General features: G+C 36.6%; 2 protein-coding genes across 3 annotated transcripts in view; one reads left to right on the top strand and one right to left on the bottom strand.

Moving 5' to 3' along the window:
• The window catches only part of atp2a1 (ATPase sarcoplasmic/endoplasmic reticulum Ca2+ transporting 1), a 23,911-nt gene extending 17,411 nt beyond the window's left edge, over positions 1-6,500 (top strand). The window contains exons 21-26 of one of the 2 annotated variants that reach the window (XM_030141459.1): positions 672-757; positions 874-1,007; positions 1,990-2,107; positions 3,300-3,417; positions 4,465-4,514; positions 5,464-6,500. In XM_030141459.1, the coding sequence (XP_029997319.1) occupies positions 672-757; positions 874-1,007; positions 1,990-2,107; positions 3,300-3,417; positions 4,465-4,469 (461 nt within the window). In that variant the 3' untranslated portion in view covers positions 4,470-4,514; positions 5,464-6,500. The remainder of the gene's footprint in view (positions 1-671; positions 758-873; positions 1,008-1,989; positions 2,108-3,299; positions 3,418-4,464; positions 4,515-5,463) is intronic. The other variant, XM_030141458.1, reaches the window with a different exon arrangement.
• On the bottom strand, positions 6,390-15,264 carry rabep2 (rabaptin, RAB GTPase binding effector protein 2). Its single transcript, XM_030141460.1, has 12 exons — positions 15,067-15,264; positions 14,060-14,215; positions 12,779-12,861; positions 12,367-12,702; positions 10,568-10,663; positions 10,384-10,482; positions 10,191-10,298; positions 9,368-9,446; positions 9,242-9,253; positions 8,553-8,707; positions 8,187-8,303; positions 6,390-7,237 (listed from the first exon to the last, which is right to left on the bottom strand). The coding sequence occupies exons 1-12, from the start codon at positions 15,089-15,091 to the stop codon at positions 7,133-7,135; spliced, it is 1,371 nt and encodes a 456-aa protein (XP_029997320.1). The 5' UTR covers positions 15,092-15,264; the 3' UTR covers positions 6,390-7,132.

Below are 15,264 nucleotides of genomic sequence, written 5' to 3'. Positions count from 1 at the left end.
AGACTCATATTTCAGACTATGGCTATGTTCAGACTACAGACAAATGTGGCCCATATCTAATTTTTTTGCCCATATGTGACCTGTATCCAACCTGTTAAAGACAGTTTGAACAGCACAAATCTGATTTTTTCAAATCTGACCCAGGCCACTTTCATATGTGGTCCTAAATCTGATACCTATCTGATATTTTGCAATGCAACATCACTGAACAGCCAAGTCGCATTTATCCAACCTTTACATCACTGAAATGTGACAAACATCACAATTCTGCATCCCAGGAGGAGGAGCAGGAGCGGGAAAAACATATTTACTTCCGTAAACTCAGTGCTTACCTATGTGGTCACATATTACACCACGTCCTCTTTTGCGAATGCAGGTCACTTCAGGGTCGCATTCAGTTCATACTCAAAACTGATAGAAGTCGCATTAATGTGTAATACGAACAAACACACAAAAAGCTCAGATTTCACCAAAAAATCCAAATTGTGCTTTAAGACCTGCCGTTTGAACGTAGCCTTTGAATAATTCTGTGAGTTGTTAATAGCTCCATCAAGCTGTGATTTTTCCCTCTCATCCAAGTAAAGTAAAAAACTAAAGACACAAAACTGTCTTTTATCGCTGCAAAATTGATAAAATGATTCTCTTGTTTAACATACATACATCTATTATAGGTTACGTTGGTGCTGCTACAGTGGCAGCTGCTGCCTGGTGGTTCCTGTACGATGAGGAAGGACCCATGATCACCTTCCACCAGCTGGTTAGTATTTAATGCTGTTATTTTTAACCCTTTCATGGCAACTTTTATGTCTCAAGGTAAAATAATGTATTTGACCAGAACACTGTATATGATTCCGTTTATGTCTTCCCTGTCAGTCCCACTTCATGCAGTGCAGCGAGGAGAACGAGGACTTCAATGGGGTCCACTGTGAGGTATTCGAGGCTGCTCCTCCAATGACCATGGCTCTGTCTGTGCTGGTCACCATCGAGATGTGCAACGCTCTGAACAGGTATGAGGACGGCACACACCCAGACCCCAAAACACTAACTTCAACACCCAAGGCGATTCAGTACTTCATTGTAATTGTATAAAAAACACAACGAAGTAGTGGTTCAAGCATCTTTCAAGCAGGCATAGCAAGACAAACACAAAAGTAAAATTAAAGAGCAATCCCAAAGTGCAATGAACTAGCATCAAACATAAGGACAATGAATGTAACAGTGCAACAGTTCAAATGGAGTACAGGTAGGGCTGGAATAGGTATTTTGAGCAGAAGGAGGTTGACTAAGTAAATATTTTTACCTATTACTGGTAGTTTTTCTTTCTTTACTTTTGAGACTTTAAGTTCGCCCTCTACTCAAAGTATTTTCACTGGTTGTTCACTGTAATCTTTTACTTTTGCTGGCCAAAATGAAGGTTTTGTCATATTAAACTGCAGATAGGAGGGATTTTCTTAATTTTACAGACAGAACCAACAGCAGATCTAGAATGCAACGTCTATGATGTCATGTGGAAATCTGAAGCCATCTGGGCACAAAGATGAAAAGGGAAGCAGGAAACATCTGAAGCTCAGAAGATAAACTTTAGTAATAAACAATATTTTATAATTTAGAACCTCCAAATTTTTCAGTGAAGTTGAAGGGGAATGCATCTGTTTAAAAGTTTTAATACGTTTATTGAGCTTTAAAACTCAAATTGTCATTAAATATAGACCAAGTTGATCATATCTTAGAACATGACTCAGGAGCCTTTAAAGAAAAATGTCCAGGAAGTGCAGTAATGCATTAGAGTCATTTTTCAGCGTTGACTGATTTTACTTTTATTTTTCAAGGTGAAGTCTTCAAATAATCCTTCGATTAAAAGAACATTTTATTTCTGAGTATTTTAAGTCACATGTTGATTCTTCACATCCTTTTGTTTTCAAGTATTCACACATTTTCTATCTGCATTAATGTTTCCCTCCTCCTTCTCCTCCTCCTCCTCCTCTCCAGCTTGTCTGAGAATCAGTCCCTGTTGCGCATGCCTCCCTGGAGCAACGGCTGGCTGGTGGGCGCCATGACCCTCTCCATGTCCCTTCACTTCATGATCATCTACGTCGACCCCCTGCCCGTGAGTCTGCCCTCTCCGACACCCAGCACCCACCTGCTCACATGCACCTCACGCAACACTTCCACATCCTCCCTGAGCTCCCACACTTTGCATAAACACCTAAATGCCACACACACAGAAGCAACATTTATGGGTGGTATAAAACAAAATCAGGTTCAAGGAATTTTAAGACCTCAAGGCTTTTAAAAGTGTAAAATATTCATGGTTTAATTCGTAGGTTGTTGTTTTTTTTGTTTTTTTTTTCCACACATTTTCAATAAAATGTATCACTCACAGAAGTGATTGTGACATCTTAAATTGTGACTTTAAATTCACTTCACTGGAAAGAATGCATTCAGACATTTTCAATTATTTTTATAGCATTAAACACCTAATGTCAAAAGTTGAGATTTGTTGATGTGGAAGAATAATCACCTCTGATAGGATGTTCCATAAACTATTAATATGGGCAGAGGTGGATAAATAATGACTAATATCAAGCTTCTAAGTAAAATTACATCCTTTGAGGGAACATTATAGCTCAAAAATTAAAAATCTAGTTATGCTGATTCGCAGTTAGTGTGATAATCAGTTTCAGATTTACTTATTTCAGTAATTATTAGTGAACCTTGATAATATTCACAAGGTTCCTACAGGTTTCTACACATTAAATTTAAGACTTTTTAAGACCTTTCTGAGACTACTTAAACAGAATTTAGTGTCCTTTTCACAGTCATAGAGGCTCCTAGACATGAAAATGTATTTATTTACTCCAATACGTTGATTCCCACCATTGCAAGTCATTTCTCACTGGGGGCTGCAAAGTTAGCAATAATTGGTTCCTAATTTCAATATAAATTGTCGGGTTGGAACGGGTAGAATTGAGTCGACTAACATTACTTTCTTTGCAGCTTGGACATTTAACAGACACATTTAAACACAATACAGTGAACAAGTTCATGGCAACATAACTTAAGACCTACTACATGAAATTTTATACCTTTTAAAGACTTTTTTAAGGCATTAAATGCAGATTTGTAAATTCAAGACATTGAAGACTTTTTAAGACCCCGCAGTTACCCAGTCTGTTCTTTTGTTTTTCTAATTTTGGTAGATTAACTAGTTTGTTAAATTTTTTTTTCATGCTCTAAATTATGGCTAATACAAATACAACTTACTGTTAAAAGTGATATGTCGTTGCTCTTGTCCACAGATGATCTTCAAGCTCACTCATTTGAATGTGGATCAGTGGATGATGGTGCTGAAGCTCTCCTTCCCAGTCATCCTTATTGATGAGCTTCTCAAGTTTGTGGCTCGCACATACCTGGAGGGTAAGTCAAACATCTGACAACCTTAGTACCTTGAAGGAGCAGGGTGGACTGGATTCAGGTTCTTCAAGACATTTTTTTAACTTAAATTTTTGTTGACTGTTGCTTCACTTATCAACCAGTTTGATGACACCATGACTTATAATTGTAACTCACACATGACAGACAGGTTAAACACATCTTCAGTACCAGTCAGTCACAGATGACAGTGGAGGAATCTTAGATGAGGTAAAATATCTTCCACAATCTAAAGTAAGTCTAGCTTCCTCCTATGACCTGAATAACTCAGAATCTCCAGACTTCATTCAGTATCATGACCAAAGTGTATAGAAAAATCTTTTTAAGTCTGTATCTTATAGACACATGCGGCTTAGAGACAAGGATTTCATGTAAAAAGTGCACATGATGATGCATGTCTTCTGTAAATAAAGTTTTATACACACTGAAATGCAGAAATTGTGAGTTGTAACTCCCAGAGATATTCATAGGTTTAAAAACTAATTACAATAAAGTAACTGTAAGCAGCTTTAATAAGTAGAACATCCTGAGTTTGAGCCTGAAGAAATTGACAATAATTAATGTTAAAAAATGTAATTTATTAATTCATGGGAAGGAATGCTTCTTGGGCCAAAAAAAAGAGTTTGTTTGAGGTGCTCTTTGGAAAAAGGGATTCATAAAGTAGATACCAAACTAGTAGAAAAATCCAAGGCACTTTCTTTAAACATTAAAATGTCTTTATTAACACCGTGTCATGTTATTACATTTATAATGTTCCTATTATGTTCCAGGTCTAGATAGGACCGAGCCATGCTAATAAAGGCATTTTAATGTTTAAAGAGAGTGCCTTGGATTTTTTTTCCAGTTTGGTATCTAATTAAATTTATTAGTTGAATTTCATCCTTCTAAATGTCTTCTTGTACTGTATTTAACCATTAACCCCTCCCTCCTTTCTTTACCCATAATCCTCCTTCTCTTCTCCAGTCTTTTATTGACTCTGATGACATTTGTCTAATTTTCCTCTCTTTGGATGCTCTTTTTCTGAAATCCCAGCCTAAACCTGCCCCCCCCCCTCTTCGTCCTCCAAACCCCTGTAACACAAGGTATTCCTGTTTGAAGTCAAGCAAAGGTTTCAACATCATGCATGTCTGAAAAGGTTCATACTGGATATTGGCCATGTTTAAGTGCTATTGTCAAATGTGTGCGCTTTTTTTTTTTTTACTATGTATTTTTATGGTGTAAGTCTGTCAAGAAATGGCTGTCCCTTTGTTGCATCAGTTTCCATAATTGCTATTATTGTTTATTAGACAAGGCTTGAAAGCTTCAGTAAAGCAGCTTCTTCATGGTAAAAGTAGGCTATAAGCACTGATTAGCAAAATAAGCATTTGCTTGTTGCCATATTTGTCCATTCTCAGAGCTGGGGGCTAAAAAGCTACACCTAACAGCATCATGCACTTAAAATACGATTACAATAAAAAATATTGGTAATTTGTAAAGAGGATACATCTGAGTATATTCTTTTGCATCTTTACACCATGCATGAATGGCTTCTTTTGGCACATCATCAAATAAAAAACATGGTTTTTCATCTTTATTCCTGCGTTTAAGCCACTCAGTAGGAACATAATAAATGTAATAAATTACATTTCTTTCCTCAAAGTAAATAAATGGGGGTAATTTATTACATTTTTAGTACAGTAACTAGCAATCTTCATCTCAAAAGTACCTTTCCCAACACTGATTTTAAGTAGTCAGTTTCAGATCATGAATTTTGCTAACAGAGAAACCCTAATTAAAAATGCTGTTGAATTATGTTGGATCATTTTTCAGACAGACTTATTTGCTTGGTTGGCTCAGATCATCATGTTTGTTTGGAATACAAGCTGCTATTGTACGGCCAGTGGAAGCTTCAAGCTGATAGATTTGCAATGTAGAATGCTTTCCCAGCTTTACAGCTGAGAATAAGCTTAAAAGAGAGTAATTTGTGAAATCCATTTGTTCTAAATACATCATAACCTTTTGAGTGACAAACCTCTGTTTTCTTTTTTTCAGGGAAAGTGTAGAGGTGAAGTTCAGCAGACAGCGGCTGAAGTCGACAACGCTGAAACACCGAGGATGAAGAGAACAGGCTGAGCGCTCCAAGAGAAACCGAGAGCGCCAACAGTCACTTGATCAAAAAATCAAGTGTCGTGAAAAACAAAAGAAACCACATGTGCCATCTGAAAATACACCAAAAAAAAGCTGCAAAATATTTTTTTCTGTGTATGTACTGAAATTAATATATAGATAAGAGTTATTAAAACTATTCTGTGCCGATTCTATTCTTAAAGAATAAAAATATGTATTAAAGAAACTGTCAAAGTTGCTTGTCAGTATTCAGTTTCCTTTTTGTATAATTTTCTTAATAGATGTTTAGCACCATCTCATGGACTTGAGTGTTTATGCCACAGAGGAAAACAGGAGTGATGACGTGGTCAGTTAAAATCAGTTCTTCATCTGACAGTGTTTACAACAAGACTTTTACAGCTGTGATTTACAACCTTTTATACAACTTTGTTACAGTTTTCTGCTTAAACACAACCTTTTCTGTAACTACTGAATGCAAATATATCTGCATTATTCACTTCTTAATGTTTCTTGTTCAGTGATATACGTGGTTAGTGAATTCCCAGATGTGTATATATATTAATGTAGTTTGGTTTCTAATTGTTGTTGCACAGGTGAGATGGCCACAGCTATAAATAAAATGTAGCAAGTATAAAAATGTATGTATAATTTTATCATCAACCCTCTTCACACTTCCTGTTCATGTCCTGGTTTGTATTGAAATCTATCAAATGGGCTAAATGGAAAGCATCATGATACATATTCAGTCCTGTATTATTGTATCAAGCTGTGTATCATGGTGGTTTCTTTTATTATTTATAAATTCTAATCCAAAAAAAAAGTATAGTATCAGCACCATACATGAACCAATGCACCAGCCTATTCTTCATTATCATACACTAATACAAAATACAGTGTCGACATGTTGTGCATTTATGTTTCTCCACTGCTTCTTTAGTTTCTTTTCAAATACACACTTTTTTTTTAAATGAGACAAGAGTCAACAAGAAAAACTAAAAAAAAAATCATTCCTACAGGTTTTAAAATTGCATGAGATCCGCAGTAAATTTAGTGGAGTCATTACTTTATAGCATTTCATTATTGCACTAAGAGTGTTCTTGTTTCTTCAGAGACCATTGTAAAAAGTGTGCACAGAGAAATACTTGTGTAGTTTGCATATTAATTACTGACAGAGTGCAAAATCGAGCGTTGGACTGTGGAGTGTTTCTCTGGAGTCGTGTCAGTTTTATAAACACAATACATTTACATATGTATTAGTATATGAGCAAATATGTCAGAAAAAGGAATGTGGGAAAACGCGTCATTGCTCATCATGACACATCCCTTTGGTCATGAAGCAAGACCTTCTGTGACTAAGATTACACTTAATAATAATAATAATAATAATAATAATAATAATAATAATAATAATAATAATAATAATGCCTCTGTATGTAACTATCTCCAGTGTCACATGTCCCAGCAGCAGTGGCTGTAATAATCCCAGTGTTCACCCACAGTGTCTGTATTTCATGTGGCTCTGGTCACTTTAGCTTTATTGGAATGTTTCTTCTTGGTCGGTCCTCTTTGGTCTTTAGTTATGGCTTCCAAACACTCACGAGGCATCTGCAGGGGGTGACCCATCCTCACTGACCCCCTCCTCCAGAATCCTCCTGACCTGTTCGAGACTCTCAGCCTGACGAATCAACTCCAGCTTCACCTGTAGATGAAGACACAGAGACAATACACTCATTTATTTCAGTAGGTGTAAAGGTGGAGACCAGTAACTGTCACTGCTGAAAGAAAGTCGAATTTTTTTGTACTTTATTTATGTTGATGTATTTTACTTCACTACTATTTAAACCACCTCCAGTATCAAGTCAAGAAACACCCAAAACTCAAATGAAAACTCGAATCGGTATTAATCTCTGAATTACTGTTACATTTAGCTGATACTGAAGTTGAAAATTAATACATTTGTGACTTATACCTTAAGACTAAAAAAAGATGAGTTTGATAGAAAATGGGACAAATGGATTGGATTTAAAAACAAAGACATCCGTGCTGAAATGGTAATGTGATGCCCTTATTTTCCTTTTATTGTATTATTTATGGATATCTTTTGTTGAATACTATAACCCTCAACTGGCCTTGCTGTACTGTTTGTTGTATTTTACGTTCATGAACATGTGAAAAAAAGTTTTTAAAAAATGTATACATTTAAAACACCATTTCAGCTTCAAGAATCATGAGTTTCATTCTACATATTTGCCCAAAAATATAGAGGATACTTAAAGAAAAGAAAAAAGGAATTAAAAAAAACAGAAAAAGTCAACATTAATAGCCACTAGTTTTGCAGCTGTTGGTTCACAGGGTCTTTAAAGAAGCAAAAGCTACATCCATAGTGGAAACAGTAACATTCTTTTAATAAGTTACTTTTGAACAGATTTTTTCTCAAGAACAATTACATTTTTTTCCACAATTTAATTTGTACTTAGGTAAAATAATTTAGTACACTTTACACCTCTGTATCTTTTTCCATCCGTTAGAGCACAAAAGAGCACCAACGAAATGAGGCAAAATAACAGTTTAATTCCAAACAATTGTACGTCTTTTTTTTTTTTAGTTTTGGATATTGTTATATCTCCACCAAAGCTGCTGCTGCTCACCTGCAGTGACTGTGAGAGCTGGACAAAGTCCCTCTGTACAGTCTGGCTGGTGTCGACCTGGGAGCGAAGGCTGATCACTTGGCTGCGGAGCTCCAGACACTGCTGCTGGAGCGCCGCCTGGCAACAGAGGAGAAAAAAATCCTATCAAAGCACTAATAATTAAGACTTTGGTAACTTATAGCAGTAGCACTAACCACAGAAACCTTCCTAATACCTAAATGTAATGTTACTAGAATATAGACAACCATGCATCTCATTTAATCATTTAAATCTTCATATCAGTGAAACACACAGGGTCAATCACCTGTGCACATGACAGTACAGTCAACATTGAGTAAACTGGTGCTAAATGCAGGATGGATTTACTTTATCATTGCTGAGGGTCTTGTTGTTGCTCTGCACATGAGAGAGTGCCACCCTCAGGGCTTCGAGCTCAGTGCGACAGGCCAGCAGCTCAGCCTGCACCTGGTCCTTCTGAGCCTGGATCCTCTCTGTCTCCGTCTTTAGACTGGAAAGTGAAACTGCAGATACAATCACAAACAAACCTGAGTAAGATTTATGTAACATGGAACATCAGCATACAGAAAGTTAACTTAAAATGTTACAGGGTTTCTGCAGGTTGTAAAGGATGTATTTAAGGCTTTTTGACTTTTATACCATCATGAAAGGAATTTGTGACTTGTTTCTGTCACAAGTTGGATCCCACTAAACTTGCATTTATCCATATTAGATCAGTAGTACATTAACAGAAACTACTGATAGAACTGTACAATTTTAGCATTAGTAGTTATTGTCACCAGTTATTCATTTTATTATAGCGTAATTTATATAATTCTTCCCAAAAAAATACATTCAACAGTAAGTGAGACTAATGGTAATGCAACTTTATAAAAAAGGGTAAAACAATAAATTTTTAAGATGTCTCAAACTTGTATTAATAATATTATTGGATTTTCTATTATATAATACTTTGTAAGGACCTACAGAAACCCTGTGATACTGGTGAAAACACCTACTATTTTCTTTTCAAGGCTATTAAAGAAGTGTAAACTCACCCTCTAAAACTTCTGATGGTTGGAAGTGGGAATATGTGGAAAGAGACAAAGAGGAATAAATAAAATGTATCAATCAGTTAGTCAGTGTTAAAAACAGTTAAACAAGTTTTATCATCATGTACAGACCATTTTCCTCTGTCCGAGTATCCAGTTGCTCCCTCAGGTTGACTATCTCAATCCGTAGACGCTCTTCACAGTGCGCCCCCTGCAGGTTGGAAGTGACCAATGAAAACATGCTCATAAATAAACAGAAAACACACACTGCTATAAAGCTGTTAAGTAATTAATCTGTCCTCCTTTCAGTGGGTGCTGGGTTTTTGTTTATCATTTATATGTGTGATGAGCACAGAAAATAAAGCTTATACCAAAAGAAAAAATATCTTTGATGATTCTGAAGAAAACCAGCATATTTTCCTGTGTCCAAGTGTTCAGTTGCTCCCTCATGTTAAGCAAAGTAAGAGGTCACTAAATGTCTCACAGATCTCTATTCCATTTACAAAATAAACATATTCATCTTAAGTTGCAGTACTGGGCTTCACTAAATTTAAGTATCAATCAAATATGCTAATAACGTTTGTTAATGAAATGGTTGTTGAACGAAATAATGTGAAAAAAGGACATATTAGATAATATTTTGACAGATATCAAAGCTGTAATATGAGTCACAATATTAGTGGGAATGGTAATTTTTGTATTTCATTTCCACTGGAAAAAAAAAAAAGTCATTTTCACTGTGGTCTGTGGCAAACCTTTCCTTATGTCTGTAGAATATGATTAGTACAACCACAATGTGTTATGTACCACAATGTGTGATGTACAGTGTTAGACTGCGGCACATTTTATCAAATATTTGCAGAATTTGAATATAAACTTGGCTAAATTGCAATTTTGATCAGTTTTGATTAATTGTTCATCCATGTTATAAACACAGGCAGATCAGTAACCAGACCTGCAGCGTTGCAGGAAATGACGACTCTGGTCCTTCATCCTCAACCTCCTCTCCCTTCAGTCTGGACAGCTCACTGCACATCTTCCTCTGGGACAGGGAAAGTTCTGCCTGGATTCACCCAACACGTCAGAAACATATGAACATTTAATAAACATGTTTTTCTTAAATGCATCATACAATCACTGTCACTTACCAGTCGACTCTGAACGGCGTTTTGTGACTGGCTCAAAGATTTCTGCAAGTCCTGTAAAAGGGACTCTGAAGTCTGGACCTGAGACTGGAGCATTGAAACCTGAACACACAGGTAAATTAACTCCTGGACATGTTCACACACTTCACATAATTATAGTGTTGAAGCCACACTAGTTGTTGCTAACCTGTTTGTGTGTTTGATTGGTCTGTGTATCCAGTTCTCGCTCCAGATCCTCTTTCTCAGACTGTAGTCGACTCACTTCTCCTCGCAGCTCTGACACCTGCACAATACACCACATCAGTAGAGTCATTTATTCTATTACTTTACACTGTTGCCAAAATTTTAAAAAAGACAAAGTTAAGAAATTGTAGTTGGAAAGAATCTTGCATACGGTCACTTTTAAAAAAAAAAAAAAGTTGGAACATTTTGGGTCATCTTTAAACAGAGAAGCAGCTATAAACCAACTCACTGAAGGGATAATACATCAAATATATTTGATGTATCACAGCTTTATCTGCATGGAATGTAGTAAATGACAAAATTGTGGCCACTGAAAATTAAGTAGTCAAAACATCGGAGGAAAATATTGTATTTTGCACAATGTATTGTAGTGTTAATGTTGCCAGGCTAGCAAGGATGTAGAACAATACTTTAGAATCTGTCAGAACTTGAACCACTTTTGCCCACCACCCACAGGTTTGTGTAATTTGCTTTGCTGCCATGACGGAAGTCAAGTCATGATGACTGAGAAACAAGGTCTGAAAGTCGCCACAAATCTTAAATGCAGAAATGAACACATACTAAAAATAATGGCCTTAGGAAAGACAGTAGGAAAACAGTAAAATGGCCAAAAAAATGATTATGACACAAATCAACAACTATAGTCCCTCAAGGAGTTCATTTTTACAGTTATGCGCAATATTTTGTTTAAGTAAAACCTAAATGCATTTACTATAGGTTCCACTTACAATGAGGCTTTGCATTATTAGCTAGCAGCTGACCATCAAACATGAACTTCAACTTATATCTGTGTTGTAGACTACATTTTCAAGTTTCTTCAAAAATACAGGGCCTGCCAATTTTTGCTTATGTCTAAAGATTTTGTTTCATTTTGCATTATGTTATGCCGGTTTGATTCTCCAGACAGGCAGAGAAATTGTTGACTGATGCGCCCATAAGCAAGGCACATAACCCCCATTTGCTCACCACCTGCCTTAGCAGACCCCCACTCCTAGTCTGCAGTGTGTGCTGTGTTCCTGCATGTGCAATGAGTAAAGGATTAATTGTGCTTATACAATATATACTTACAAATAATAATCTTCTCCTATTGGAAGTACTTAATATTTTAGATGAATAATCAGGGTATCTGCTGTTATGATGAAGCCAAATTTAGCACTTTTTAAGACCTTACATTCACAAAAAAAACAAAAAAAAAAACAGTATAACAGGCCTCAGTTATTGGCTTGAATCAGTCTTAACCACGTTTAAGTCCATCTTATGATACATTTCCATTTCTCCATGACTAATGTTTCTGCTCATACCTGAACCCCTCCACCCATGAATTGTTGTTGGAGGCCTTGTACAACTAAATGCCTAATACAACTAAAGGTACATTTGTTTAGACAAATATAATGATAACTACAAAAATAGCTCATAAGAGTTTAATTGAAGAGCTGATATCTAGCTGTTTTCTTGATAATAACCAAAATCTCTTCAGTTCTTACATCAATAGCTATGGTATTGTACTGCCAAAAACAGTGCTTTTAGGCATTCCATGTTTTCTTTTCTGTCTTTTTTAGTCACATGATACACACAGGACTTAGTACTTAATTGCATAACCATTGTTTTTGATGACTTTTGATGGTCTAATAATTTTTTCCACGACTGTATATATATGATAAAACCACATTCCACCAAAATATATTGGAAATGATTTCTTTGTCCATAGTGTCCAACCCTATATGACGGAGACAGGTATCTGACCTGAGCATTAAGTGCGTCCCAGTCGTTGTGTGTGACCAGTCGGTGTCCAGCAGGCGGCAGATAGATGGCCTCAGGTACCAAAGTCCCAGTGGAAACCAGAGAGTCTGTGTCATCCTGACTGTGGGGTTTTCTGGGTAGTGAAGGTGTGTCTAAGGAGAAGGACGACAGAGAAGCCGAATCGCACTGACGCAGTGAAAAAAAACCCTCTGCCGCTCCCTCGAGCTCTGCTGCTTGGCCGTGTGTCCTATCTGGTGATCCCGTCACCTCAGCCTCTGTCAGGTTGTTGTTGATTGATGTTGCAGATTCTGTGTCTGCTCTGCCTTTCCTTCCACTGATCTAATAAAATGAGAGAGAAAAAAGCATGAGGATTACATCAAAAACATCAGAATATGACACAAATATAAATACTGACCAGGTTCTGTCCACTGCCTCTTCTCCACTCCACAGGCTGAGACTGCAGAACGGCTATTCGGGCCTCGTACTGAGCTGCTGTCTCTGAAAACATCAAGACAAATACTTTATTATAATTAGAATAAATACATAATTTTACTTTACCATTTACAAACACTTCTTTTAAGTGGCACCTTTATTCTGTATCTTCTCTTAGGTGGTGAGGAAAAAATTATATGAAAAAAAATATGCACAAAGAAATTTAAGTGTATTTGGATTTTTTTTATGTTTCACAACATCTTATCAAATATCTAACATAGCACACATTGATCGCCTATGTGTAAGTACTTATATTAAGCTCACAGTCACAAACTATACAAACAGAAGTATAAAATGATTGTAGACAGTTTTGTTTTCCACTGAAATACCACAGTGCATGGTTGTAAATATGACACACAGGTAAATCAGAAATCCAGAATATACTGAACTGGACTAAAAATACTCCTTTACAAGTAAAAGTTCTAAAAGTCTGAAAAGCGAAAGTAGCCATTCCTCAGTAAAATGTCTGTGCAGGGTTTTCACTAGAATTTCAGAAGGCTTTGGCATTTTCCCTAAGCTTGTGGGTGACTTAGGTGCACAGGTGAGCACAAAATGTTGCATTTTTTTCAATAAATAATCTCTAATTTCACATTATTTGGGGTCATGATTATTATCATGTGTCTACAAAAATTGGGAAAGAGACAATGTGCAAAAAGCTTAAAAACAACACTTGCTAAAGAATTATTTTGGTTCAGCAGGTACTTGGTACACCTAGCCTTATTCTTATTTATGATATTTTAGGATTTATATTACTGCTGCATTAATGTGTATGATGCACTTACTGCTGTGGATGGTCATTTCAACTACTTTATACACAGTTGAGCACTTTAATCTACAGCAACGCATCAAATTCTATAAGATTAACCTATGTTTTAAGTGTCACTGTGAGGGTTTATCTTAAGAAAAACGAGAATTTCAAGCTCAACTCAAAAACAAACACTTAATCCTTATAACAAACATTCAAGATCAACATATTTGGAGATACATGGTCTTTATTACTCAGAAAGGGATGGAAAAATGTAATCTGAAAAGTATGAAGCTAGTGGGATTCTCAAGTAAAGTACAAGTACCTGAAATTTGTACTGAGGCATAGAACTTGAGTAACATACTGGTTAAGTTACATCATCAGAGAATTTGCAAGAACTGTAAAAACATACCCTCACGCAGAATTCACTCACATAAAAACACACAGGAAAACACTGACCTCTGAGGGCCTCCTGCAGAGACTGGATCTCTTGATCATATTGTTTTTGCAGCTCTGTAAGTTCCTCCTGTTTGCTCAGCTCGCAGATCGTTGCCACACCCTGCCAGTGCTCAGCCTGGGCTCGACACTCGGCTAGTTGGGCCTGCAGGCTCCTCTCTGAAAATGACAAACAGGTTATGACAATATGATCAGTATCTAATGAGAGGGAGAGGTGAGAACAGGTGATTTAGGTCAGCATACCGTGCAAATTAATCCATATATGGAAAACACTTCAGTCTAAACTTTTTTTTGCATCAGTTAGGCTTTGCAGAGTTATAATGCTGTCATATTTGCTCATCTATGACTTTGAATGACAGTGGCACTACAGTGATTTAAATATGCAGCAAATATAGCACCAATTGACTTGTATTTTTAAATAACCACAATGAGTATTGCATTATTTAGTAGAGTGTAGAAGTACACATGTCAGGCATACAGTCTGTCTGTTTTTAACTGTCGATGCAGTCCCACTCCTTTTCCTGTGACCTATCTACAGCAAACACTTGTTGCTCCGACTTTGACACAGGTTCGTAAACGTCTCATACCGGGTACAGTAACATTAGCCCAAAATAATGTTGTTTAATTGTTAAAACAAAGTTCTGGCAATTTGTTCATAAAGACAAGACGAAATGACAGCTGAATTAGTGTAAAACTCACTTTTGTCCACGTTTTTTTGAGTACTTTATGCAGGTTTCCCGACCGTGTTTGACTCAACCAACAGCTAGGTTAACTAGTTAGCTGAAGTGTTAGCTCGCAGCTAGCATCGACCATTCATTTATTTGATAAACAACGCTAACAGGCCGTTTATGTGCTAGCTACTGCTGCAACATCAACAGGTTTCGCTGACATTCAACAGGTTAATGTTAATGTTTACTAAAAAGCCAGGTATAAAGCGGTCAGTGCCACCTCACAGCCAATCCCGTTAAATGTACAGATTAATGTTTAACGCTAGTAAACATTCTAATCACCTGTGTCTTCATGCTTTGAGCTCATCTTTCCGTCAGACAGATCGGATCACCTGCGGGACGTCTGGAGAGTAAAACAAAAAAAAAAAGTCTATAGAAAATACGAAAGATATGTTGAAGTCATTTTCTACAGGTACTAAGGCTTTGGTGTAGAAATGATCAGCAGAGTGTCAACTTCAGGAAACAACTTTCCCCGGTCTA

Source organism: Sphaeramia orbicularis, chromosome 8, assembly GCF_902148855.1.
Source record: "Sphaeramia orbicularis chromosome 8, fSphaOr1.1, whole genome shotgun sequence".
Classification (NCBI taxonomy): Eukaryota; Metazoa; Chordata; class Actinopteri; order Kurtiformes; family Apogonidae; genus Sphaeramia; species Sphaeramia orbicularis.
This window is presented reverse-complemented; position numbering and strand designations above follow the sequence as displayed.